This window comes from Pelodiscus sinensis, chromosome 3, assembly GCF_049634645.1.
Source record: "Pelodiscus sinensis isolate JC-2024 chromosome 3, ASM4963464v1, whole genome shotgun sequence".
Taxonomy (NCBI): domain Eukaryota; kingdom Metazoa; phylum Chordata; order Testudines; family Trionychidae; genus Pelodiscus; species Pelodiscus sinensis.
The window spans coordinates 132449862-132475209 of NC_134713.1; the positions used below are offsets into that span (position 1 = coordinate 132449862).

At 43.1% G+C, this 25348-nt stretch overlaps 1 protein-coding gene across 1 annotated transcript; it reads left to right on the forward strand.

Annotated features, from left to right (window-relative positions):
* The first annotated feature begins 195 nt into the window (after positions 1-195).
* DESI2 (desumoylating isopeptidase 2) lies at positions 196-22122 on the forward strand. The gene is made up of 5 exons (XM_075924892.1): positions 196-587; positions 8228-8300; positions 12783-12876; positions 14572-14713; positions 18410-22122. Exons 1-5 carry the CDS (start codon positions 549-551, stop codon positions 18638-18640), a joined length of 579 nt encoding a protein of 192 aa, XP_075781007.1. The 5' UTR covers positions 196-548; the 3' UTR covers positions 18641-22122.
* The last annotated feature ends 3226 nt before the right edge of the window (positions 22123-25348 follow it).

Sequence of the window (25348 nt, forward strand, 5' to 3'; positions counted from 1 at the left end):
CACAGCGGCCCCGTTGGCCTTCCATGCAGCGACCCCTCCCCATCCCCCACTCGCTGCTGGGCAGCGGCCTGGGCCGGGTTCGAACGCGGGATCCCTACGTCCGCACGCTCGTCACGTTGCTGGCTGGGAGCTGTAGTCTCCACGCCGCGCTGCATGCCGGGAGTTGCCCTCTGGGTTCGGGGGAGGCGGCCGAGGGCGGGCTCGAGCGGCTCCATCTTGTGCCCATTGGAGGGAGGCGCCGGCCGCGCGCGGGCGGATCCCAGCGCTGCCCTGGCCCCGCCTGCCTAAGAGGCCGGGGTGGGGCCGGCGGGAGGCGGTGCCGGAGCCAAGCCCCGCCCTGCAGCACCGAGTGCCGGCGTTTCCCCTCCGCCTGCCGCGGGGCCAGCGTGTCTCCCGGGGGCGAGGCCCCGGCTCCCCGCGGCGCGGCTCCATGGTGCCTGCAGTCACAGGCAGGACGCGGAGGAGGCGCCCCCCGGGGGTCCCGCCCGCCCAAGCTCCGAGCGCCCCGCGGCCGCCGGCCTGACCGGCCCCAGCGCGGCGGCGGGAGGATGGCGAACCAGCTGGTGATTCTCAACGTCTACGACATGGTGAGTGGGGGCGGGCGGCGCCCTGCCTGCGCCGTGACCCCGCTGCTCCGTCCCCCGCCTCCCGGGCTCCAGCAAGCGCCGCTCCACGGCCAAGCCCCGCCGCTGCCGGCCGGGCGCGAGGTTGCTTCCCCCCTGCGGGGGCTGTGGCACGCCGGGGCAGGAGCGCCACTGTGCCTTGTGCAAGGAAAGGGACGCTCGCGGGGCATCAACAGGTGGGAGAGGGGCGGGCGGGGGGAGAACTAGGCTTCGCTGCTGACTCTCTTGGCAGCACCCGGGGCTACTTGTGGTCGTACCTGACCTAAACCTTTGCCCTTCTAGCGATTTATTGACGCACAGTAGAATAGTGTTAAAGCGGGGCTGAGGCGCCTCTTGGGTTAACACAAGAACAAAGGAGGGGGAATGAAGAGGGAAGAAAGGAAACAAGATCAAAGAAGGGAGTTGAGGAGTAGGAATGACTTCAGAGCAAAGCAGACAAACTTGTGCAGGTGTAATTATGTGACTTTGAAGCCAGATGAAGTGAGGAGGCTTTAATGAGCCTAGTTCTTGATGGGATAAGAGAACTTTTGATGGAAAACATCAGATTTTTTTTTTTTCCATATGAAGGTCTGTGGAAACTTTCTTAGCATGAGAGCTGATCTTGGAGATCTAAAGGGCTCTAACTAGGATTACACCACAGCTTTGGCTACTGACCCTGAGAAGCTGTGAAGCAGCTTCTACCCGCAGCGGGCCCAGGCTTACCATGAGCAGAGGCTGCTCTGCATCCTGTGGAGCAGCCCCTGTCCATGATGGCTGGGGCAAACTGCAGGCAGAGGCTGCTGCTCTAGCTCCCTGCTAGCCCCCTTCTTGGACAGTGGCCGTTAGACCAGATGGAACTGAGCAAAGCCTGGCTTAGTCCCAGCTTGTGCTGGGTCCAGGAGCTGCCCCTGCTGCGGCTCTGCAGTTTAAATGTAGTCAGAGCCAGGCTGCTTGCCCACCCGGCTCTTATCCTCCACTACAGTTTAAATGTAGTAACTCCCAGAGGCTTCCTCCTTTATGGACTAATTGTGTAGTCAATAAAAATTCTATCCACTACATGATTAGCTATTTACTCATTTCCTAACACTTATGTGCAAATCTTAAATGGTCAGAGTAGGGATGTTAAGAACTAGCCAACTATCTGATAAGCAAATGCTTATCTGCTAGTCAGTCAACTAGTCAATTCCACCCCCTTGCTTCCTCTATCCGGCTCCAACACGGCATTTCCGCAACCCCAGCTGACCCCGGCTCCATGTGACATTTAAAACTGGCAGTGCGGCATGGCGCCCAGGGTCAGCGGGGGACTTAGTCCCTCGCTGACCCCGGCCTTCATGCTGTGCTGCTGCTTTGAAATGCACAAGAGCCCCTTCTGGGCACTCTTGTACATTTCAAAGCTGGCACGCTGCATGCAGCCCTCGACTAGTAAATAATGGATAGTTAACATCCCTAGTTCAGAGAATCCCCTGAAACTCATTTTTAAAAAGCGCTGCTTATTGGCTACTAACAGAATAGATTGTCTTCTAACATCTGAAAGTCTGTGTAGAAGTGAATAAATAAGCATAAAAATAGTCTCATTTGCAGGAGTATGTTTTGAAATAGCTAGGAAAGTGCACATGTGCTCTTCACCCTAGTTTATCACTTCCTATTGACCCCAGGCTGCACATGGAGTTCCGCGTTCCTCCTTTGAAATGTACAAAAGCCCCAGCAATCTCTTCACCCTAGTTTATGGTGGCCCTCTGTTTATTGAATTCTTGCATCACCTATGCCCTTGCTTCTTATGTGCTGCAGGGGCAGGCATGTATCCTCTGGGGATGGGTCATTATGTCTCTCCTTTCCTGATGATCAGGCAAGGGGAATTTGCATAGTTCCTTTAAAAGCCAGACTGGGTAGCTATGACCAATACAGGCTAGGCATGTAAGCGAGTGGTCGAGTACTCGCTCCCCTCTTGCTGTGTTTATCAGAGATAGCAATGGAGTGGGGTGAACAAGAGTCAGTGCTGGGGAGGGGACCAGCTTAAAAGCCAGTTCCCTTCAGCACCATCACCATGGTGCCACCTTCTTCTCCGTCTCCCCTCCCCCACTCCATGCTTTTGCCTCTATCAGAGGCAGCAGGAGAAGAGATGGGGAGGCTGCTGTGAAGGCCGAAGCTTCCAACGGGCAAGGGCTGTTGCTGGAGCAGTCTCTGCCCAGGCCACTGTGAACAGGGCCTCCTGGACCTGGCACAAGCTGGGACCAAGCACTCCTGGCTCACACCAGACTGGGACCACTACACTTCTGCATTTTAAATGTAAGAGCTGGGCAACTCTGACATTTAAAATTCATAACCACAGCGATTCCAGACTGGCACGAGCCAGGACTCCTCAGTCCCAGCTCGCACCAGGTCTGTGAGCTATCCCTACTGCTGCTCTGCATTTTAAATGTAGTAAGAGCTGCCTGACTGTTACTATTTTTAAACTGCAGAGCCACAGTGGGGGTAGCTCCTGGACTGGCATGAGCTGGGACAGAGCACCTTCCCTTATTGATTAATCATATAGTCGATACCGCTTGTATTGACTACACAGTTAGTCAGTTACTCACCTCTTAACATCTCTAATGTAGACTCTATCTCTATACTGTGAGCTAGGGGTATGATTCCTCTCTTTGTCGGAGCTAGGTTAACATTTTGTCCTTGATCACAACAAGAAATAGTGTTGTCAAATCTGTTGGAGTTAAGAGCAGTCAGAAATGCTTTCCTTCACTTCTTCCTTCTACTAAAAAATAAGTCCATCCAAGATAGTGACAGACAGCACGATTTGCATGCATTATATATCAGATCAGTTTTCCCCTTGATCTGCATTGAATCATTTACAGCTTTGGATATGGTACATAGCTGACCAAATAGTCATCTGTACCCGTCTCGTCCGGCGGGTCCCTATGACCCCCCCCCCCCCCTCCGGGGCAGGGTAGTAATGTTGTCCGGGCGCCTTTCCTGGCAGCCGCTAGAATGATCCTCCTGCCTCGGCGAAAGTACTCTCTGTGGCGTGTGAATACTGGCTCCTCCACCAAGGTCGCGGGGAGGGGGAAAGGGGGGCCCGGGCCCACCCTCACTCACGGGCCCCAGCCCAGGGCCCTAAGAACACGGATTGGTCTGGATCCGATCCGGCTGATGGGGCATCCTGCTGCAACTCATCAACCCATCATCCCTAGTGGGTTCTGCCCTGGGCTGCTTCCTTTCCCCGCCCCCAGCGTCTCGCCCCTGGAAGGCTCACCTTTCCTTTGGCAGACAGGCTGCCAACGCGCACACCACAAACAAAGGAGTTAGCGGACCGGAATCACCGGCCTCTTAACGCCCTCTCTAGCCTCCCAACCGTTCTTGGAGGACTCCTCCTCCCCCCCCCCCCCCCCCCCCCAGTGGTGTCTCTAAGCCTCCACCAGGCTACTCTCTCATATCTTCTCCCCCTCTCTTCCCCCCTCCAAGTTATGGCGGTGGCGTTTTAAAATGCCGTGCTGCAGCCCTCCTTCCAGACGTCATCAAACGGGGGGGGGGGCTGCTGTCTCCACGCCGGCTCCCCAACTCGCCGGGCTCACGGGGCAGGGGAACGCCTCCGCGTTGTCCCCGTTCTTGCCTCCGCACTCCCAGCCTGCTGCCCCTGGGTCGGCCGACTCGGCAAGCCGCGGCGCGGGAACTCGCCGTGCACCACCGGGCTGCCTCCCCCTTGGTGCCGAGCAATGCCTGCTCGGCAGGAGTCGCAGTGCGGGGTGAGGATACCCCGTCACATCATCTCATAGTGCTTTCTTACCTGCTAGGTGTGATGAGTTGGGTCACAGAGATCCCCTTTAGTGTCACTTGATGGGCCGATCATACCGCTGAGTCTGTCTCCCTGCCCTCTGGGGCACCCCGCCACCCTAACCTGGTGAGCCAGATCCTCTGGTTTCCTCTTGCAAAGGCACAGAGTTGGGGTCATGTCCACTGCAGAGCAACACAGACTGAGAGCAGCTCCTCCCTGGGTGGACTCAATCACAGGGACTTAACACAGCCCCAGTGGGATCAAACCTCCCAGATAAATCCATCTTACTCTTATAAACGTCATGTACATAGAAAGCTCATAAGATGTTTGCCCCCTTTATCAATGAAAGAGATGCACAGCTGTTACCCCTCACCCCATGGTAACAGTTATTTACACTGGGTTTAATATTACAGTGATTTTATTTAAATACAAAACTAGGATTTTAAGTGGTTGCACTTGCAACTACACCTGGATCCCTCACCTGAACCCTCCTACCCCACCCAGAACCCCATGCCAAGGTATATCCTTCTACAGTCCCTGCTGAGCACCAAACCACCTTCACCCACAGAGTTCTGTTATTGTTGCCTCCAGATTGCCCTCCTCCGCAGAACCACCTTCACCCATGCCCTACACTAAGTACCTCCACACTTGGATCCTGCCTTGCTTGGTGAGGCTGCCTGCCCATATGTGGCCCACCTGACATGGAAGGACAAGGTACTGGAGTATTTCTCGAGCAGTCCCTGTCCTGGTGGTCTGTTGAGATTGGATACAGCCTCACCACTGAGTCAGTATCCTAGGGCAGGAGTGAGGAAACTGCACAGTAGTCTCCAATCCTCTGTGCAGCCAAAGGCCTCCTAGTGTTATGCTGGAGCCTCCACATTTGACAATTTGCACAATTTTTTGGCACAGAATGCTCTCACGAGTAATATTAGCCTTTCCCGCGAATTGTATTGACCCCAAAAAGTTTGTTTTGGTTTGGTTTTTCCCCCAGTGTAACTCTGTACATTTTTCTGACAATTAAAACTTAAAATCTACAGTTTTAGTATTGATAAAAGATATGAAAAAAGTAGCTACAGAAATGTAACTATAATATTACCTTTGTGTGCAATGTCTATAATTTTTCCCTTTTCCTAGTGGCAACTCCAACTAAAGTGCACTTAGTAGAAGAATTCTTGAATAGAGCTGTTGGAACAAAAATATTGAACATTAACCCCTGCTAAGCTGATGTAAACGAGCATAGGTGTTTTCAGAATACAATATTCCCTTTTTTACATCAATTATATACATTTTGCTGAGTGTGAAAATGAATTGGGTTCATATAAGTTATATTTATTGTATTGTTTTGGGCTTCTAGAAGTTACAAGGAGACACTGACAAGTCTTTGTCCATTTTCACTCCATATTTTATGTACTATGAAACAATTATACACAAATTATTTAACAAAGGTTGCCAACAGCTTTACAATATTTTGCAGTCCCCCCCCCCCACACATCTCATTTACTTTTCTTCGTGGGAGTTGAAAGGAATCTTGTTCAGGCAGAAAAATGTGACCAAGCATTCAATGGCAGATACAGATCAGTAGTAATTATGTATAATTGCGATTTCTGAGGAAAACTAATTCTACCTTACTGGAAGGATTTCATGGAGGCATAAGAATTTCAGTAAAACTGGAGGTATGGTGATTGAATTATCAATTGTGAGCAGTTTTACAAAAACTGCACAAAGCAAGTTGTGCAGTTAATCACAATGGTTCAATAATTGTTATTCAGAGCACTCAACGTACTTAAAGCTTGAGGCATTATAACTGTTAAGTGAGGGCTATGCAGTTGAATAGGATACTTTGTCAAGCATCTAGGTTGTGGCCATAATGAGGTCATACGGTCTACTTGTTTTGCACAGGATGGTGTTGAAGTACCGTATTTTCCGGCGTATAAGATGACTTTTTATGCTAAAAAACATCCCCCAAAAATCGGGGGTCGTCTTATACGCCGGGTATACAGGCAGTCCCCGACTTGCAGGTATGAACGGGGCTTTTCTCGCCCCGGAGGACACAGACTGCGGGACCTCGCGGTCCCGCCGCCCGTGTACTCCGGGGCGAGAAAAGCTGCTCTGCGTCTCCCTGGTCTGCGCCTGGGATGAAAAGCTGCTCCGCGTCTCCCTGGTCTGAGCCTGGGATGGCTTTGCAAAGCCTCGGGGGAAGCCGGCAGCGGGGCAGCCCGGTCGTCCTCAGAGGCTTTGCTCCCGGTGTCCCTGGTCTGCTGGAGACGGTCCCCAGCAGACCAGAGGCACCGGGAGCAAAGCCGAAGCGGCAGCGGGAAGGTGGAGGGGCGCTGGGGCGCTGCCGGTTGGCCTCTTAAGGGGGGGTAGTCTTATACGGCGAGTATAAGACGAAAGCCTATCTTTTTAACTGGAAAATTAGGGGGTCGTCTTATACGCCCAGTCGCCTTATACGCCGGAAAATACGGTATTACAATCTGGTTCTATTTTTGTCTCCACTCCATGTAGTAGTAGAATATGGATGAAAGTAGTTTGTGTGATGGTTTTTGTTTTGCTTGCAATTTAAACACAGCTCAATTTAATTCTGAAACTTCAGGGAGTAGCAGAGTTAGTCTGTACAGGAAAAAAACAACAAATGGTGGTCTGGTAGCACTTTATAGACTAACAAAACGTATAGATGGTGGTATGAGCTATTGTGGGCATAGCCCACTTCTTCAGATGACCGGAGTTCTGAAGAAGTGGGCTGTGCCCACGAAAGCTCATGATACCATCTACGTGTTTTGTTAGTCTATAAAGTGCTACCAGACCCTTTGTTTAATTCTGAAAGTCACCCTTTTGAACACTAAAGCTACTTGTTTGATCATATCTGTTTCATTTTGTTACTTTATTAGTTTTTACTCCTGATAGCCAATGTTCCCTCTAACTTTTTCCATCCATGTGCAAAATAAATTTAGCTCTGTGCACCAAGACATATGTGGATATGCATCACTGGTAGAAAAACATGTTAACATGTGGGTGTAGTGGGTGCTCTGCTAATCAGCTGGGCAGCATTTAACTCTCTCCTAGGTAGCCACCCAAATGCTCAGCTTACAGGGAACACTGCTGATAGTTATGTAGAGCCCAGCTATGACAGAATGATGGAATTCAGTTTTGGCCTGGATGCTACCAGAAATGTTGAGTGAACTGTTTGCAAAACGTTTTGATGGTGATACTTAGACTTGTAAGTACCTCCAACTTAATTCAGATCTCATAGCAAACTTTACAAGGTTGATTTAATTTAAAAAAAAATTGTTTGCTTACTGCTGTGACTTTTGGTGAGTGCAACATTTTAACGTTTGTAGCCAGAAGTACTTTTCATGTTAACTCTGTCCTTTCCTGAGCACCTTGGTGTCTCCCCCTGCCCCCCCCCCCAAAAGGGCAGCATCACTATAAATTACAATTGAGACCAGTTTTTTTTCTGTCTGTAGAAACAAGTATGATCTTACTTATGTTAATGCTTTTAACAGTAAATAGGAGGTCATGACCCTGCTAATACATGTCAGTTTGCATAAAACAATTTCTAACATATTCCATCTGATATAAGGTTTAGCCTACCTGCAACATAGTGAGAAAAGGAAAAATTTACATCTTGAGATTTTGATTGCTCACAAATGTCATTTGAGAGTAGAACTTAATGGAATTAGTGAAATCCATGACTGTGAATTTTAATAGTGCGTTTTGTAGTTTCTTTCCAAAGAATGATTATATAATTTCACTAAACATTCAGCTCTTGTCCTTTGGTAGTCAGGACAGCTAATTCAGTTTTGTACCAACTGTAAATTCTTTGTACTGGAAGCTCATTTGAACTTTTTTCTCTTTTTAGTATTGGATGAATGAATATACCTCCTCCCTTGGAATTGGAGTATTCCATTCAGGAATAGAAGTATATGGCAGAGGTATGCACATTCAGGAAATGTTAAACTTGCTCTAAATTCTAGATAGGCTTTGTTATGAATAAAAATGTTTATCTTTCATGTATGTTACCAATGAGGCAGCAGTATTGTCTGGTTCCCATATCTTGTTTGTTATATTTTTGTTCTCTTCCTGCAATAAACCTAGAACATAAGTTTTGGCTATCCACTCTCACCCTTCTGTGCAACTGTTAGCAATAAGTATATCTAAGCAAACTAGTTATGGTGGTATTAATTTGGGTAAAGTCAAAGTATTTCCTTCCTAAATAAGATAACAGTTCTCTAGTACAATATGCCACAAATAGACTAGGACAATAGATTATATCTTTAAAAGTGTTTGTTCATGTGGGTTTTTTAAAAAAACTGGGCTTTCATCTATTATAGACAAAGCACTTCTTATTTTAAAATGTCTTCTAATGATGGTGAACCATAAGATAAGGATTTGTTGTGAATTTGGAGGAGAGGGAAGCATGAAGTCACAGTTTAGTCTCCCTCAGAGCTCAGGGTGTTAAATTGTGTTTTATCAACTAGTCAATGGAATTTCCATCGACTAGTCAATAAAGGGGGAAAGTGCAGAGCTACAGCAGGGTTAGCTCCAAGCCTCAGGAGCTAACCGCACAGCAGCTTGCCTTTTAAATGTATTCAGAGCCATTGGGCTCTTAATACATTTAAAAGGCTGAAGCTTAGCGGGGGGTGGGGGAGACAGCACGAGCCAAGTCAGCTGATTCTTGTGCTTGACCTCCCTTGCCCACCCAGCACCAGCTTCTTTCCTTTTCTCCCCCTCCCTCCCCTTGCTGCCTCTGATAGAGGCAGCAGGGGGTTGGAGGAGCAGCTAGTAGTGTCACTACTTGACTATCCGGTAAGTATAAGCTTATTGGATAGTGGACTAGTCGTTTAAGTCCCTTGTGTTGTGTACAGTAGCATTTCTCAAACTGGGTTCTGTGAACCCTGGGGGCCTGCGGGGGGGTAATCCAAGGGTTCCATCAGTCTCACTGAACTGCTCTTCCTCCCTCTAAAAACCTCTTGCATGCTTCAGAAGAGCTGTTTAGTGCCCAGAAAGCACTGGGAGTGAGAAGGGGAAGCAGAGGCTGGGGTATGTTTGGGGGAGGGAGTGAAAAGAGGCAGGGAGAAGGAGTAGCAGGAAGCGGGGGTGAGGCTGAAGGTTTGGAGGTCTACACATTTTAAATCAAAATAATTCAAGTTGCTAAAGTTTGAGAACTGCTGGTGTACAGCATTTTCTTTATCCTGCAGAGGCAGAAGGAATATCCTTGCGAAGATACTAAGTGAAACTGTGTGCTAAGTGATGTATTCCTTTTAACTCTGTTTATGCCAGTAGATATGAAGCACAGACTGCAGATCTGAGTAATTTATCTTGTTTCTTTTAGAGAAACAGAAATTAAATGTAATATTAAAATAAAATAATGTAAATACATGAATCAAGGAATTCAAACACCAAGCTTGGTATACTAATGCTAACTCCCAAATATACAAGCTAGCCAGCAAATGTAATTACAGTATAAGTACTGTAGGTGTCAATCCTGCAAATATTTAGGCACGTACTTGAAGCTAAAGTGTGTGTGTGTGTGTGTGTGTGTGTGTGTGTATATATATATATATATATAATGTATATGTGTGGTGATAGGATGTAAAATTACACTGGTCTACAATTTTTTAGAAGTCGTCTGCTTCAGAGATAAAATGTGCTATTATGTATTTTGATGTGCTGAATTCAAATATGACAATTAAAACAACTGATTGGCTACTGTTTCCAAGATATTTAGGTTTTTATATTTTACGTCTATGTATATTGTGTAGATAGTAGAGTTTTAATCATAAATTGTAAACCTAGGTATTTTCATGTGTTTATGGTTGCTTTACATGATATTTCACCTGTCCTGTTTATGTAACACTTTAAAAATCAGCAAAAGGGTTGTTATAAATAAAATTTATTATGAAACAAAAGGCAAAAAACTATTATGTACATAGTTTAGTCCTATTCAGTGTCTACTCGGCGCTTCTTGGCTTGTCTCTTGTATTCATTAAATGGAGCATCTCTTGTCACTGTCCAGCAATAGTCTGCAAGCATTGACGGGCTCCATTTGCCCTGATAGCGTTTCTCCATTGTTGCAATGTCCTGGTGAAATCGCTCGCTGTGCTCGTTGCTCACTGCTCCGCAGTTCGGTGGAAAAAACCTAGATGAGTGCAAAAAATGTATCTTTAGTGACATGTTGCAACCAAGGCTTTTGTATGCCTTGAGGAGGTTTTCCACAAACAGCCTGTAGTTGTCTGCCTTGTTGTTTCTGAGAAAATTTATTGCCACTAACTGGAAGGCTTTCCATGCCTTCTTTTCCTTGCCACGTGGTGCATGGTCAAATGCATCATCTCGAAGAAGTTCACGAATCTGAGGACCAACAAAGACACCTTCCTTTATCTTAGCTTCACTTAACCTTGGAAATTTTCCACGGAGGTACTTGAAAGCTGCTTGTGTTTTGTCCATGGCCTTGACAAAGTTCTTCATCAGACCTAGCTTGATGCGTAATGGTGGTAACAAAATCTTCCTTGATTCAACAAGTGGTGGATGCTGAACACTTTTTCTCCCAGGCTCCAATGACTGTCGGAGTGGCCAATCTATCTTGATGTAGTGGGAATCTCTTGCATGACTATCCCATTCACAGAGAAAACAGCAGTACTTTGTGTATCCAGTGTGCAGACCAAGCAAGAGAGCAACAACCTTCAAATTGCCCCAAAGCTGCCACTGATGTTGATCATAGTTTATGCACCTCAAAAGTTGTTTCATGTTGTCATAGGTTTCCTTCATATGGACTTCATGACCAACTGGAATTGATGGCAAAACATTGCCATTATGCAGCAAAACAGCTTTAAGACTCTTCTTCGATGAATCAATAAACAGTCTCCACTCATCTGGATCGTGAACGATGTTGAGGGCTGCCATCACACCATCGATGTTGTTGCAGGCTACAAGATCACCTTCCATGAAGAAGAATGGGACAAGATTCTTTTGACGGTCACGGAACATGGAAACCCTAACATCACCTGCCAGGAGATTCCACTGCTGTAGTCTGGAGCCCAACAGCTCTGCCTTACTCTTGGGTAGTTCCAAATACCTAACAAGGTCATTCAGTTCACCTTGTGTTATGAGGTGTGGTTCGGAGGAGGAGGATGGGAGAAAATGTGGCTCCTGTGACATTGATGGTTCAGGACCAGAAGTTTCATCCTCTTCCTCATCTGAGTCAAGTGAGACTGATTCTGGTGCATCAGGAACTGGCAGTCCTTCTCCGTGGGGGTACTGGGCGTATAGCTGATGGAATCTTTGGATAATGCACAGTCCACTTTTTCTTCTTTGACACACCTTTCCCAACTGGAGGCACCATGCAGAAGTAACAATTGCTGGTATGATCTGTTGGGTCTCTCCAAATCATTGGCACTGCAAAACGCATAGATTTCCTTTTCCTCTTCAACCACTGGTGAAGATTTGTTGCACAAGTGTTGCAGCATATGTGTGGGGCCCACCTCTTTTCCTGATCTCCAATTTTGCAGCCAAAATAAAGGTGATAGGCTTTCTTAACCATAGCGGTTATACTGTGCTTTTGTGATGCAAAAGTCACTTCACCACAAACATAGCAGAAGTTATCTGCATTGTTCACACAAGTACGAGGCCTCTCTGCTCACTTTGGCTAAACAGAAATGTGTCCCTTTGCAAAATCAAACACTGACAAATAAGAGAGCACGACACTGTATGATTTCTAGAGCTGATAAAGGGCAATTTGTTCAGAGTGATGTAAGCTTTCTTATGATTGCATCATCCATGACTTCTAGGAATAACATGATGCAATTCATATCATGTATGACGCAATACCAGCTTCAGATTGCATCATTTATTGTTTTGCCTAAAAACTAAGTACTGTCCAAACCCAGTCATAGATTTATTCATAGATCCAGTCAAAGATGTATCTTAGTCATTTCTGGTTTAAATTGAGATCCCTTCCCTTTATAATTCACTTATCCTTCGCCATTTGCAAGTCAAGGGTCATATATACTGACCCAATAGCATATCTTGAAAACTAGAGCCAATCAACAATTTTAAGCATCATTTTCGTTCTTAGTGACCCAGAATTAGTAAAGTTTGACTACATTTATTTCAGAAGCATTTTGGCTGCAGAGCAGTGTTATTACAGATGTCAGAGTAATAGCATACACTGTACAAACTTACTATGAACACATTTGACTGAATTTTATTTTGTTAAAATTGGTAACAATAAATATTCATTATTAGATCTCTGCATTTATTTCTCTTGCAAGCAAAATGTTTGATTTTTGTTTGATTTCTTTGAAGAAACTGACCATTAAATTAAGGTCAGTCATCCAGTAATTGGGCTACACATCTGATTTTTTTTAAAATTTAGTTTGTGCAGACTGTATTACACCTTGAATTTTTTTTTCTTTCAGAATTTGCTTATGGTGGTCATCCTTACCCTTTTTCTGGCATATTTGAAATTTCTCCGGGAAATGCTGCTGAACTAGGAGAAACATTTAAATTTAAGTAAGGAGGAAGGTATTTTGTTTTAGTCAAAAGTGTGAAGACTAAAACTTTGCCTTATTGCACTAATTCCTCAGCTTTTTGTCACAGTTGTAACCTGATGACCCAGGGCAGGTAGTATTTCTGTACGGGGCATTGTGAAAGGAGATTGGGGAGAGTAGTGAGGCATTCACAACCTACAATCTTAAGCAAAGAATCTCCTACTCCTTCACTCCCATAGACTCCTGTTCAAGATTAAGACCTAGTCTACATTATACCTCCCCCCTCCTCCCCCTTTATCTAACCTACACAACTTCAGCTATGCAAATAGTTGAAGTATTTGTCTTCCATGCCATAAGATCAGTGGGGGGGAAGGCTGTTTTCCTGTCAGCTGTGGCTACTCTTCTCATCCTGGTGGAGAATCAGAGTCAAAGGGAGAGCACTCTTAGATCAATTTATCGTATCTAAGCAGACACAGTAAATCAACTGTGGGTAGAAACATTGTGTAGTGAAGATAAGCCCTAAGTGTTTCATCCTCTTAAAATATACATTATATAAACTTGTTAAATATTGTGCTTTTATAGTAAAAATGTGTTTCAAAATCCTTTTCTTTTTGAGTAAGTTGTTGCTAACTGGTAGTGGATTCTTCATCACTTACTTTTGAATCAAGATGGAATGCTCTTATAAAAAATATGCTCTAGGGATTATTTTGGGGAAATTCTGTGTCTTGTGTTATGCAAGAGGCCAGTCTAGATGATCAATGGTCCTTTCTGGCCTTGGAATTTGAAACATCGAGAGGCTTCCCGGCTTTTGTCTGTATTGCCACTGTACTGTTAGGCTTTGTCTACACTGTCAGCTTTGCTGGTAGTGCCTATGCAAATGAAGTGCAGATTAGCATTTTGCCACGCTTTATTTGCATAATTTATCTAAGCCATTTTTGCGCAGGGGTTTTTGTGCAAAAAACCCTGTCAACACTGTTTGTTTTTTTTTGCAAAACCCCCTGCGCAAAACCGGCTTGAATAAATTATGCAAATCAAGCATGGCAAAATGCTAATCTGTGCTTCAGTTGCATAAGCACTGCCCGCAAAGCCGGCAGTGTAGATGTAGCCTTCGAGTTCCCTGGCATTGCCTCCAGTAGCTAGTTCTGTGCTGCTGCTCACTCATCAGCTAGCTGCTTCTTAAAGATCTGGGAAGTAGAAATTGTATCCAATTCAAAAAAGAACAGTCTCTCAAACTTTAATCTTTAGTTTAATGAGAAGACGAGTGGAAAACGGGGAGGTCTTCTGTATGGAGAACATTAAGGGCACATCTACACAGCAGGGCAGAAGTTGAACTGAGATGTGCAACTTCAGCTATGTCAATTGTGTAGCTGAAGTCTAAATAGCTTAATTCGGCTTTTGGCTCTGTCTACACAGCAGGAAGTTTGAAGGAGAAACACTCTTACTTTGACTTCCCTTACTCCTTGTGAAATGAGGGTTATGAGAGTCAGAGCAAGAAGTCCTCCAGCTCAATGTTATTTCGAAATAATGCTGTTGTATAGACGTACCCTAAGAGAGGAGCCTGAGAGAGAGAAAACAAAGGGGGATAGGAGGAACCCCCCCACACACAACTGTGGGTGATGTGGGATGTGAGTGCACCGAAGAGAAGCAGGAGAACATGTTTGTCCGGTGTCCTAAGTTTGGAAGTATTGTCACCCAATTCTCTCCTCTTTTTTTGTAGAGAAGCTGTGGTTCTAGGCAGTACTGACTTCATGGAAGATGACATAGAAAAAATTGTAGAAGAACTTGGAAAAGAATTTAAAGGAAATGCCTATCACTTAATGCACAAAAACTGTAATCATTTTTCTTCAGCTTTATCAGAGGTAAACAAACATGGGCCATTTACCTTTCTGCAAAATTCCTTTCTCGTGGTTGGACAGCATCAGTATTTGTCATGTAAATTGTGTATAGTAGGAATGTGAATGTGTAGAGCCTGGGCTCATTGGGGAGGGGGAGAGCCCTTCCCTTCTCTAACAGGCAGCAGCACAGTGGGGGAGGCAATTCCATAGGAGTCACCCTCCTCCACCACTCCGTGGCCCCTGTATAAACCTATAACTGCTGACATTTTTGGCAGTTACATGTTCACATAAATAGATTCATTTTAATATTCCTAGTGTGTACCTTTGCCATTTCATTTTTTTCTAACATCTTAGGTAAATATCTCCCATGTTTCAGGCATAATGATTATACCTATGTCCAAAATCCAAGACTTTAGCACCAGTAGAGCTTAGTTAATTAGCATTATTTGAGTGCTGCCAGTGAATTTCTTATTATGAAAATAAGACTCAGTGACTACCCAAAGAGACTACATTTCCAAGTCAGACGTATAGTATAATGGGTGTTAGTATAAGTTTGAAATAGCTTAGGAGTCTAGAAGTCATTACTGAAAATAGGATGAATTATTTTAAATTAGATGTGGGGAACCTTCTAATTTTTTCTATCAGGAGAGCCATCAATTTACAGAAAGTCAGGAGCCACACATACATGCATAGCAACATGGAGACTCAGATTCCCCTAGGCTGCAGGGTGGGGCCAGAATGAGGGGCTCAGGATGTTTGAGAGTGGCTCAGGGTTGGGTGTGGGAAGACTCCAGCTGAGGGCGTGGGATCTGCTGGGGGGCTTGGATGAGGGATTCATGGTAGAGAAATGGTCAAGAGGTATGGGAGCAGGCTCGAGGCTGGACCAGGTGTTGGGGTGCAGACTTTGGCTTTGAATATAAGCTCTGGTGTGGAGACAGGGTTGGGATACAGGAGGAGGTTAAGAGTGTTGGCTCCAGCCAAGGAGTTTGGATGTGGGAGAAGGCTCAGGGTTGGGTTGCAGGCTTTGAGAAGGCGTTAGGATGAGGGCAAACATTCTGACCTGGAACAAAGGAAATTGGGATGCAGGAAGAGGTTTGGGGTGTGGGCTCTTGCTGGGTAGTGCTTACCTCAGGCAGCTCCCAGTTAGCACAACAGGACTAAAGCACTGTCTCTGCCTTACTTGGCTCTGCATTGCTTCTGAAAGCAGCAGATGGTCTTGGTTATGGCATTTCTGGTCCCCAGGGAAAGAGTCTACATGGCTCTGTGTAATGCATACTGCCCACACCTGCAAGTGCTATCCTGGTAGTTCTTGGTGGGTGCAGCTCCCAGCCAGTGGGAACTGCAGAGCCAGCACTGGGGATGGGGACAGCATTCAGAGTTTCCCTGATCGCGGCTTCAGGGCTGCAGAGACATGCTGATGAGCCCAGTCCTGTGAGGGGGACACCAAAGCTTGGGGTTTCCAACCCATGGCACAGACTTGCCATGGGGGAATGAAATGAAGCAGAGCAGGTTCTCCACCCATGCTTCAAGTAAATTGCAGCAACAAATCCTCAAATATGCAACTGTTAGGTTTGAAAATACATTGAGTTTATCAGAAATGTGGTGGTGTATGTTTAACATTATAAATGAAATAACAAAATATTTGAAGTTTCACAAAATCCACCTTGTATTTAATGTTGTATCCTTAGCCACTTATAGGTCAAACTCCATTTTTATCCTCTAAAGACCAGATCCTCCCCTTATGCTAAACAAGTGTTGTGTCCGTATAAATCCACTTACTTCAATGGAGATACTACTGACTTTCACTGGACAGAGACAAAGGATCAGCACTAACACTGTATATTAGAATCTTACCTCAAAATTACTTGTTTCCATCACTTATTAGAATGTAGTACAGAAAACTGAGTCTTGAATTTCAATACTTAATTGTTTACTGCTGATCAAAGCTACTCCCAAAAGGAATAATTTCCTCTCTAAGCCTTCCTGGAACTTACTTTTTTTTTTTTTTTTTTTTTTTTTAAAAGGAAACTTAATAAAATCTACAGCAGTGGTGGGCAATCTGTGGGCCATCAGCATTCTGTGTGGCCTGCAAGACATTTTGTTTACCATTACCCAAGTGCAGGGTTGCCAGATTTTTCTGGTTTCTGTCTGTGTAATTTTTTTACCTACTGATGTTTCTAAAGTGACACGCACTTACACCAACAGCACATGAAGCGAGGTGAGTGCTGATTGTATGCAACATGGATTGTGAGAGCGATATGCTCCCTCTGCATCCAATCAAAGTGCTGCTACAGTTCAATCAGCACGCCGTGCAAATTCTAGGTGCGCAAGCAAAGGTAGCAAAACGACCCTATCCTAAGAGACTGTCTTGTTTACGGCATTTTTGCAGCCCACTGAGATGGAAGGCTGCTCTTGCAGCCCACTCACTAGCTAGGTTGCCCATCACTGATCTACGTAAAGGTGTTAGTTAAAAAATGAATCTGGGAAGCCAAATGTCAGTTTTGGGTGTACAAATAATCTTAACTGTCTGCTTATGCACGCAAAGGGTGAAATCCTGGTCTCGGTGAAGTCAGTAGTTGTTTTGACGGACTTCAATTGGACAAAGGTTTAATCCATAGTCTTCAATTACATAATCACATAACTTGTGCTGCACCTCTGTCCCATACAGTGCACAGGTTAGACAATGTATAGTGCATAAGACTGTATGTAATGAAAAGCAGGACTCAAGACTAGGGATGTGAAAGTGTAACCAGGCTCACTGGTGAACGTGCATGGTTACGCGCAGTCCCCTTACCCCCTGCGCTGCCGCCTCTGTACTAGGTAGGAGCTGGTACATGCAGGGAGCTGGCTTAAATTTTCAGCTGTTACACGATTACATAATTAAACACATTTTAACATCCCTAATTAAGAATTATGCTGTCTTTATAATAGCACAAATCAAGGTAGAATTCCTGATAGCAATTAACTTATTACAATTTTACACTGGAGTAGGTAAAAACCAGAATTCAACAATGTGCTGTGAATGAAACAGTACTCCTCACATTATATAACAAGGATAAAATTGAATGTAGTTAATTTTATATTAAAAATGCTTATTTTTACTGAAATGTAAGGAAAATAAGCATTGAATATATGCCTCATTTACTGGGCAGCATTTAGCTTATTGACTGACTGACAGAAAATGATCTTCTCTGTATGATCATATCACTGTAAGCTATCAAATGAATATAAAAATCTGGGCAGAGTTAAGGTTAAGTGTATAAATGTAGCTTTGACTTTTTTGAAAGCTTTCTTTTGTGGCTTTGATTTCTTTTCTAGTTTCATAGAAAACTCTCCAGGCATAGTGAACTTTTCTTTATCTTCTGTCTTTCCTGCTGAGGAGTGCTCTACAGATATAAAACACTAAACTCTGACATCATTCCAGTACTTTTAGTGTGAGATTTCTGAAGAGGATAAGTAGACAATGTAGACAGATTCAGTTCTTAAATTAGAAGCATTACTCTGTTTCACAACATCTACATGAATGTTTTATTGATCTGTGTACTAAGACCACTTTCTTGCTTTTGTATGTAATGAATTCACTGATGTTTTTTGATTAAGCTTTTAGGATTATGTAGTTAGGACTTTAAGGATTTCGTTGTTCAGTACGACAGTCTGTCTCTTGTAGTCTGTTAGTGATACAGGTATAAGGCAAACGCTAATTTCCTTTTTTCTTTTTAGATTTTGTGTGGAAAAGAGATTCCACGTTGGGTGAATCGACTCGCCTATTTCAGCTCTTGTATACCATTTCTCCAAAGCTGCCTGCCGAAGGAATGGCTTACTCCTGCAGCCCTTCAGTCTAGTGTCAGCCAGGAACTACAGGATGAGCTCGAGGAAGCAGAGGATGCTGCAGCAGCTTCCCTGTCAAACTCTGCATCTGGGTCTAGGACTGGGCGCCACACCAAACTATAAATCTCTTTCCAAAGTAACACACAGTTCTATACACGTCAGTTTGATATCTCCAGCAATTGACTGTTACTCAACATTAGAGAGCTGACTGTTGAACATTCCTTTTATACGAAAAATGGCGCTCTCCAGCCCCCCAAGACCCAGTTATTTCAGCTCAGGATTATATATGTAATGGGAAAGAATCATTGGGAGAAAGGGGAAGACACTTGTGTAAAGCCACTCTTCATTTTCACCTGTTCTATGAACTTGGATTTACATAACTTCAGTTCTGTTTTATACAAGATCTGTTATTTGTTTACAGTATTGTGTACTGCTGTTTACAAGTCCTGTATGGACTCCTGCCACCTTGAAAGAAGAGAAACTCTGGGCTCTATTCATTCCTGGTGTAACTCAAAAGGCAGTGGAGTCACACCAAGCAATAAATTTTGCCCTGTATATTCATAAATTAGAGGTGTAAACTTTCTCAACTTCTGACAGTTGCCAGAGATAGATGTATGCAGAAATGGCTGAGTACTGTATATGTGAACAGTGTACTGTACATTTAGAGTGGTTGATCTAAAAGGAGTAGATGCCAGGATGTGAGGAGATTGGGTTAGTGTGTAACAAACAGTTCCTGGAAATATAACTTCCACATTGACTAAATTGTGGAGTTTTGCACATAGGAAGGGAGGGTTGATGTGTAATTGCAGTTCATGCTGTGTTTACACATCTCCATAGCATCATATTTCATTCAATCCATTTCTTTTTTTAAAAGGTGCCGCATTTTCATCCTCATTTTAAATGTTGAGTAGAGATGTAAAATCATTTTGAGTATCAGTTCAAAACTGTCACATCAGGTCATCTATCTGGTTTGGTTAATTTAAAATGTGGAATAATTGGATTAAGAATTAGTACTTTGAATTGGTTTGTATGCTTCATGTAACATAATACATGACACATGGGTAGGGAATGGCCATGCTTTCTTTACTCTTGATTGTGCTTTTAGTTCTGTAACCATTCTGAACTAATGAAAGCAGAATACTATATATTATTCCATGCTAGATTCTCCTACATACATATGCAGATAATAGGGAAAAGTTGATTTTATTATCTTTCTGTGGCATTAACTTTTCTTGTCATATGCAAAGAAGACAAACTTGAAGATTACATACACCTTTATAGTCACGCAGCAGAACCTCACTTAACTTGAGATGTAATAGCACATGAAGATAACGGATATAAAATTTACTTTAGAAAATGACATTCTTGCTGGTAGACAGATCATGGATTGTAATTCAGTTTTAATTATAATTAATGATCAGAAGATGTTATGGAATGCCTTATTCTTTATTGTTCACTAACTGCCTTTAGAAAGTTAATTTGAAACTTGGTTCCCCCATTATTACCATAAATCAATGAGGTTCTACACACACACATATATAGTAGCAAAAGATGGGAACAAGGCTATTTCTATTAGATTGCTGCCTTACGGAACTTTCAGTGAACTACCCAAAAAAATTCCAAACATGAACAACATTTATATACTGGTCAGTTCACACATCTGCATTATTAAATTTCTTAAGGAGGTGTTTGGGTTTTTTAATTTCCAGGATGTCACTAGATTAGATAAATGCAACAGTTACATTAGAGTAAGGATTTGTTTTAATAGACTAAATGAAAATGCTGACTCTGTTTTTGTCAATAGTTGAATCCGCAGGTAGCGGGATAAAATCATGCTCTAAATTGCAACTATAAACCTTAAGCAAGTAGTGCCACTTAACCTTTCAAAAGTGCAGAATAGACTACATCATTCTATTTATAACTTCCAGAAGGGTCCAGTTAAATTCCTGTTTGACAGTGGAATTGCTGCCACTAGCTTCAGTAGGAGTTAGATTGGGCCCCATGGGGGGGAAAAAAACAATTTGCAAACTTTATATTGGATTCTTTTTTGGGATAATTGTATATTAATACCATCAAAAGAAAAGCCAGATAGTAGCTTGTAAAAATGTTTGTAGACATTGGGTTTTTTCAGAACTGAACAGTATAAAAATCATATAAGGCTATTTCTAGAGAAAACAAAATATCATCTTACTGTAAAAGCTGCTTTGTTGTATTTTACTAAATATCTTTAAGTAACAAGTGGTTATTTGAGGCAGCTGACAAATCTACTGACAGCAGTTTCCTTTGGTGACTAACAAGAGTGATTATTTTAAACTCCAGAAGACATACAACTTGACTTTCCATGTTGATGTATTTTCATGTAGAATTCTGAATTGAGGTCCGTCTGCTTTTTCTCTAGTGAAAGTTAAGGTCTCAAGTCATTTAAGGATAATTGAAGTAAATAAAGCACTACATACAGCTAGCACAGTAGTAAATAGATGGCGGTTTCTGTCTCCGCTCTAGAGCGGAGGTGATAATGTGGCTATCTCTTGGCAAGGCAGGTTCTTTTCAGCTCAGGGTAGAGGCCAATAATCTAACGGTCATTTTTCCTAGGTTTTGAAAGAAACATAACTGGTTTTCATTGCTACCTAATTTTTATGTACCAACGTCAGATTTTTAGGCTTCTAATACACCCAGAGCACTGCCACAAATCTCTACACTTTTGTAAAGTGACAACTGCAGCATGTACAATGCAAGAAGCAAAATACAAATACACAGCACAGTTTTTATTGAAGTAAAACTAAGAATATTTTTTATAAAGCAGACAGGAAAGTTTTGTTATAAAAATGTGTTTGGTATTAGTAGTTGTACAGATGAAGATACTGTCATGTTCTACTTTATTTCAAGCCATCCATTCACTTGTTAATACTGTAGAAAAATAATTGATATGGGAACCCTGAAGTCTATTCCATATTGCATCTTAAAGTGATGGTTACTGTATCTCTGATAGTGTGCTCTAAACTCAGTGTCCACCTGATGCCTAAAGAAATCACCCTGCCAACAGTTGCTCTCATTTGTTAGCAATAGTGCAAGTTACCTTTCACCAGCATTACTGCCAAGCAGGGAATTACACATTTAGACTACTAATAATCACACTGTGTAGTAGGAATAAAACACTCCAAAAGGCTGTGTATGCTGGAAACCTGTGGAATCTTTCCATCATAAAACGGGTAGAAAAATGTATCGCGTCAGGGTTCTGATCTGTTTGCTTTCTGGGTTTTGTTGAATGTAAGATAGTATTTTTTGTGATTAAAGATGCAGCATGTTTCAAAAATCACTTTAAGATGCCATTTTTGTTCAGTGAGCCAAAAATATCCAATGTACTGTCAGTGCACAATGATTTTGATAAAAATGCAGTTGGTTTCCTTTTAAAATTTGCAGTGCAATTCTAATCATAGGAAATGTTTTTCATGTAACAACTATTGGAAGGTGGCTACAAGTTGTTGAAGCTTCACAGATTTAATTCATAGTATTTGTATACAATATTCAGATATTTGACATGTCAAGAAGTTGTCTTATCATGTTAAACTTAATCTTCAGTTTATTAAAACATACTTTTATAAAAATTGCTGTATCGTTTTCTTACCATTTTTCCAAATATTTTGGTTGCAATTTTCTCAATACTGCAGTATTAGCTCATCACTTTCTGACCATATGTAGAAGGATATTTTGCTCAATAAGTATAAAACATAGTCTCTATAGGGCTGTAAATTAATTGCAGTTAACTCATGCGATTAACTGATTAAAACAGTTGTAATTTCATTGTTCAACCTTGATTGAAACTTATTCAAAATTTTAGATGTTAAACATTTCTATTACAACACAATACGGAGTGTACAGTGCTCACTTAATATTTTTGAAAATATTTGCACTGTAAAAATTAGGGGGAAAGTTTCCGATCAATTCCTGAATGTAATGCAAACTCTCAATAGTAAAAGTGCAACTGAGGCTAGGTGGTCTACATTGCGAAGAAAAGTCGGAAACAGATACGCAAGTTGCATATCTTCTTCTGCTTTTCTTTTGAAAGAGGCCAAATTTTGGAAAAGCCTATCTACATGGCACCAAATTTTGGAAAAACCTCCTTTCAGCATCTCTCTTCTTCCTCATAGAATGAGGATTACAAGGATGGCAAAAACATGTCTGCTTTTTCAGAACAATTTCCGAAAAAGCAGATGAGTTCCTTGGACACAGCATAGTTTTTCCTGTGATTCCTCTGGTATCCTGGAAAAGCTCTGCATTCAAACAAAACAATCTGAAACTTGAGAGAGTGTAAGTCCAATCAGTCCTAGTTCTTAGTTAGTCACAAAGACAAACATTTAGTTACAATTACAGGAGCAAATGCTGTCTGCTTCTTGTATAATGTGTCCCCTGAAAGGGAAAACAGGTCTTTGCATAGCACTTTTGTAGCCAGCGTTGCAAGGTATTTACATGCCAGATACGTTTAAACGTTCGTATGTCCCTTCATGCTTTGGCCACCAGTTCAGAAGACCTGCTTCCATACTGATGATTAACTAAATTTGTACTGAACTTTTCAAAGAGGAGGCTGCACCATTAGGAGCAATATCACCTGAGGACCTCAGAGACATGTAGGAAACCTGGAGCATCTCTGGTGGTGATAGGTACATCCAGGGGTCCTAACCCTGAACCCTGCTGCCTAGGGCTGAAGTCCTTGTGCTTTGACCCTGTGTAGTGAGGCTTGAGTTTTGGTTTTGACCCCAGGTTCCAGCAAATCTAACAGTCCTGGTGATCCCATTAAAATGGGGCTGTCATGACCCACTTTGAGGTCCCAATCCACAGTTTGAAAAGTGCTGCTTCCAGCCGAGACGCGTTGTGTTCAGTACAAGGATGATTAAGGGCCTGTAGTATCAAATTCAGCCAGCAAGGCTGGGGGCAGTCAGGATAGCCATTATCAATTGTCAGACTAGATTATTATGATGGTCCCTTTTGACCTTATTGTCTGTGTCTTTCCCAAAAATATAGTATCCACCTCATTGTAGTTAAGCCCTGTCAACTCTGATGAAGAGGGATCAGCAAAGTGGTGTGCGAGGTGTATAAACTGTCTGAATCTTGTTTGTACTAGGATTTTGCAGTGATAGGTAATATGTATTATTTCTCTCATTAAAGAGGGGGCAGGGAAGAGAGCGCCTCAATGTCAAAAGTCAAAGGAGAAGCACTGGCACAAAGATGGCTGACACATTGCCTGCATGGCTGAAGTGGATAAGAGCTATTAAATATAGCTGCAGCACTGCCCCTACATGTTCCTTCCTAACAGCAATATTTGTGGTTGTAATACCAGCAACCAGTCACCCAGACTACCCAACTTTTAGAATTCAGTAATCAGAACCTACCGGTGGTAAAAGAAAGCTTCTATTTATTTTTCTTATACGAAGTTCCCTACCAGATCGGTCCCCATATAAAAGACGGGGGTAAGAGAAGCCCACTCACCTGCCTTTGAACTTTTAGAGCAGTGCTGTTTTTCCGTTCACTCATCGGCGTTGTTTGACCTTATTGATTGCCAAAGCCTGGCCACTGCAAAGAGATGACTGTCTAACACTACAAGTGTCCCCCTCTAATTTCCAAGGAATGCCTGCATAGTAAACTTTGTACATCAACTTCAGTCCCCCATCCACAGAAAATGTAATTTGAGTGTAAAATGCCTTCAGTATCGGAAAATTATTTAGCCAGATGTACTGGGACTATAACTGCCAATGAAGTTTGTGGCAAGTCAAATATGTGACTTGAACAGCAGATGGTCAACAAGTCTGCAAAGTCTTTAGGATTGTTCTGAGTATTTTTCTATGAAGCAGGCATGCCAGTTTTAGCCTTTGTGCTGTCACCATTGGAATTAAAAATATACCTGGCGCTTTTGGTCACTCCGTTCAGTTTCTACAATAAAATATGCCCCAAACCTTGGCTGAAATGCAGTCTAAACACTTCTTTTCAGATACATTGTTACCTCTTGTTTCATGTTCATGTATTTCTTGGTTTCAGCAGGAACTAAAACTGATGTGTATCTATAGAAATACTGTGTCAGTGGCTATTTTCAGAGCACTTTTGGAGTCTGGATGGATGTGAAAAGTATCAGAAATCTTCCAAGAAAAACTGATTTTTGTGACACATCTAGCTCATTTTCTTGGCCCAATCAGCTACAGCTAAATGCAGCTGATCTTAAGATAAGCAAATTAATTCTAACATTTTACCAGAACCAAACTACTTGAAGTTCATCATGTAGTCTGGATACACAATAAATGTTCCACTTGGTTCACACCAGACTCACAACTATCATGTAGTTTGGTTGCACAATAAGGCTATGTCTACACTGGTGGGTTCTTGCACAAGAAAATGTCCCCACTGCCATGTGCTTTTGTGCAAGAACATCCATGGCAGTGTGGATGCTCTCTTGCACAAGAAAGCTCTGATGGCCGTTTTAGCCATAGGGCTTTTTTGCGCAAGGAACCCCTGCCACGTGTCCACATTGCCTCTTGCGCAAGAGGGCTTTCACTTAGAAAAGAGCGTAGCTCTTGTGCAAGAAACCCTGGCTTCCGACGCCGTACTGTAAGTCTTCTTGCGCAAGAGCAGGCGGGCAGTGTGGATGCTCTGCAGGTCCTTGCACAAGAACCCGCCAGCGTAGACATAGCCATAGGCTGTGTCTACACTGGCCACTTATTCCGGAAAATCAACCGCTTTTCTGGAATAACTTGCCAGCTGTCTACACTGGCCCCTTGAATTTCCGGAAAAGCACTGACGATCTACTGTAAAATCATCAGTGCTTTTCCGGAAAAACTATGCTGC

Bases quoted from the DNA above. Each gene is read 5' to 3' on its own strand.
- DESI2 (XM_075924892.1), top strand. From the start codon at position 549: ATGGCGAACCAGCTGGTGATTCTCAACGTCTACGACATG. The intron at 8,301-12,782 runs GTATGCACATTC...TTTTTCTTTCAG, and splicing joins AATAGAAGTATATGGCAGAG to AATTTGCTTATGGTGGTCAT. The intron at 12,877-14,571 runs GTAAGGAGGAAG...CTTTTTTTGTAG, and splicing joins GGAGAAACATTTAAATTTAA to AGAAGCTGTGGTTCTAGGCA.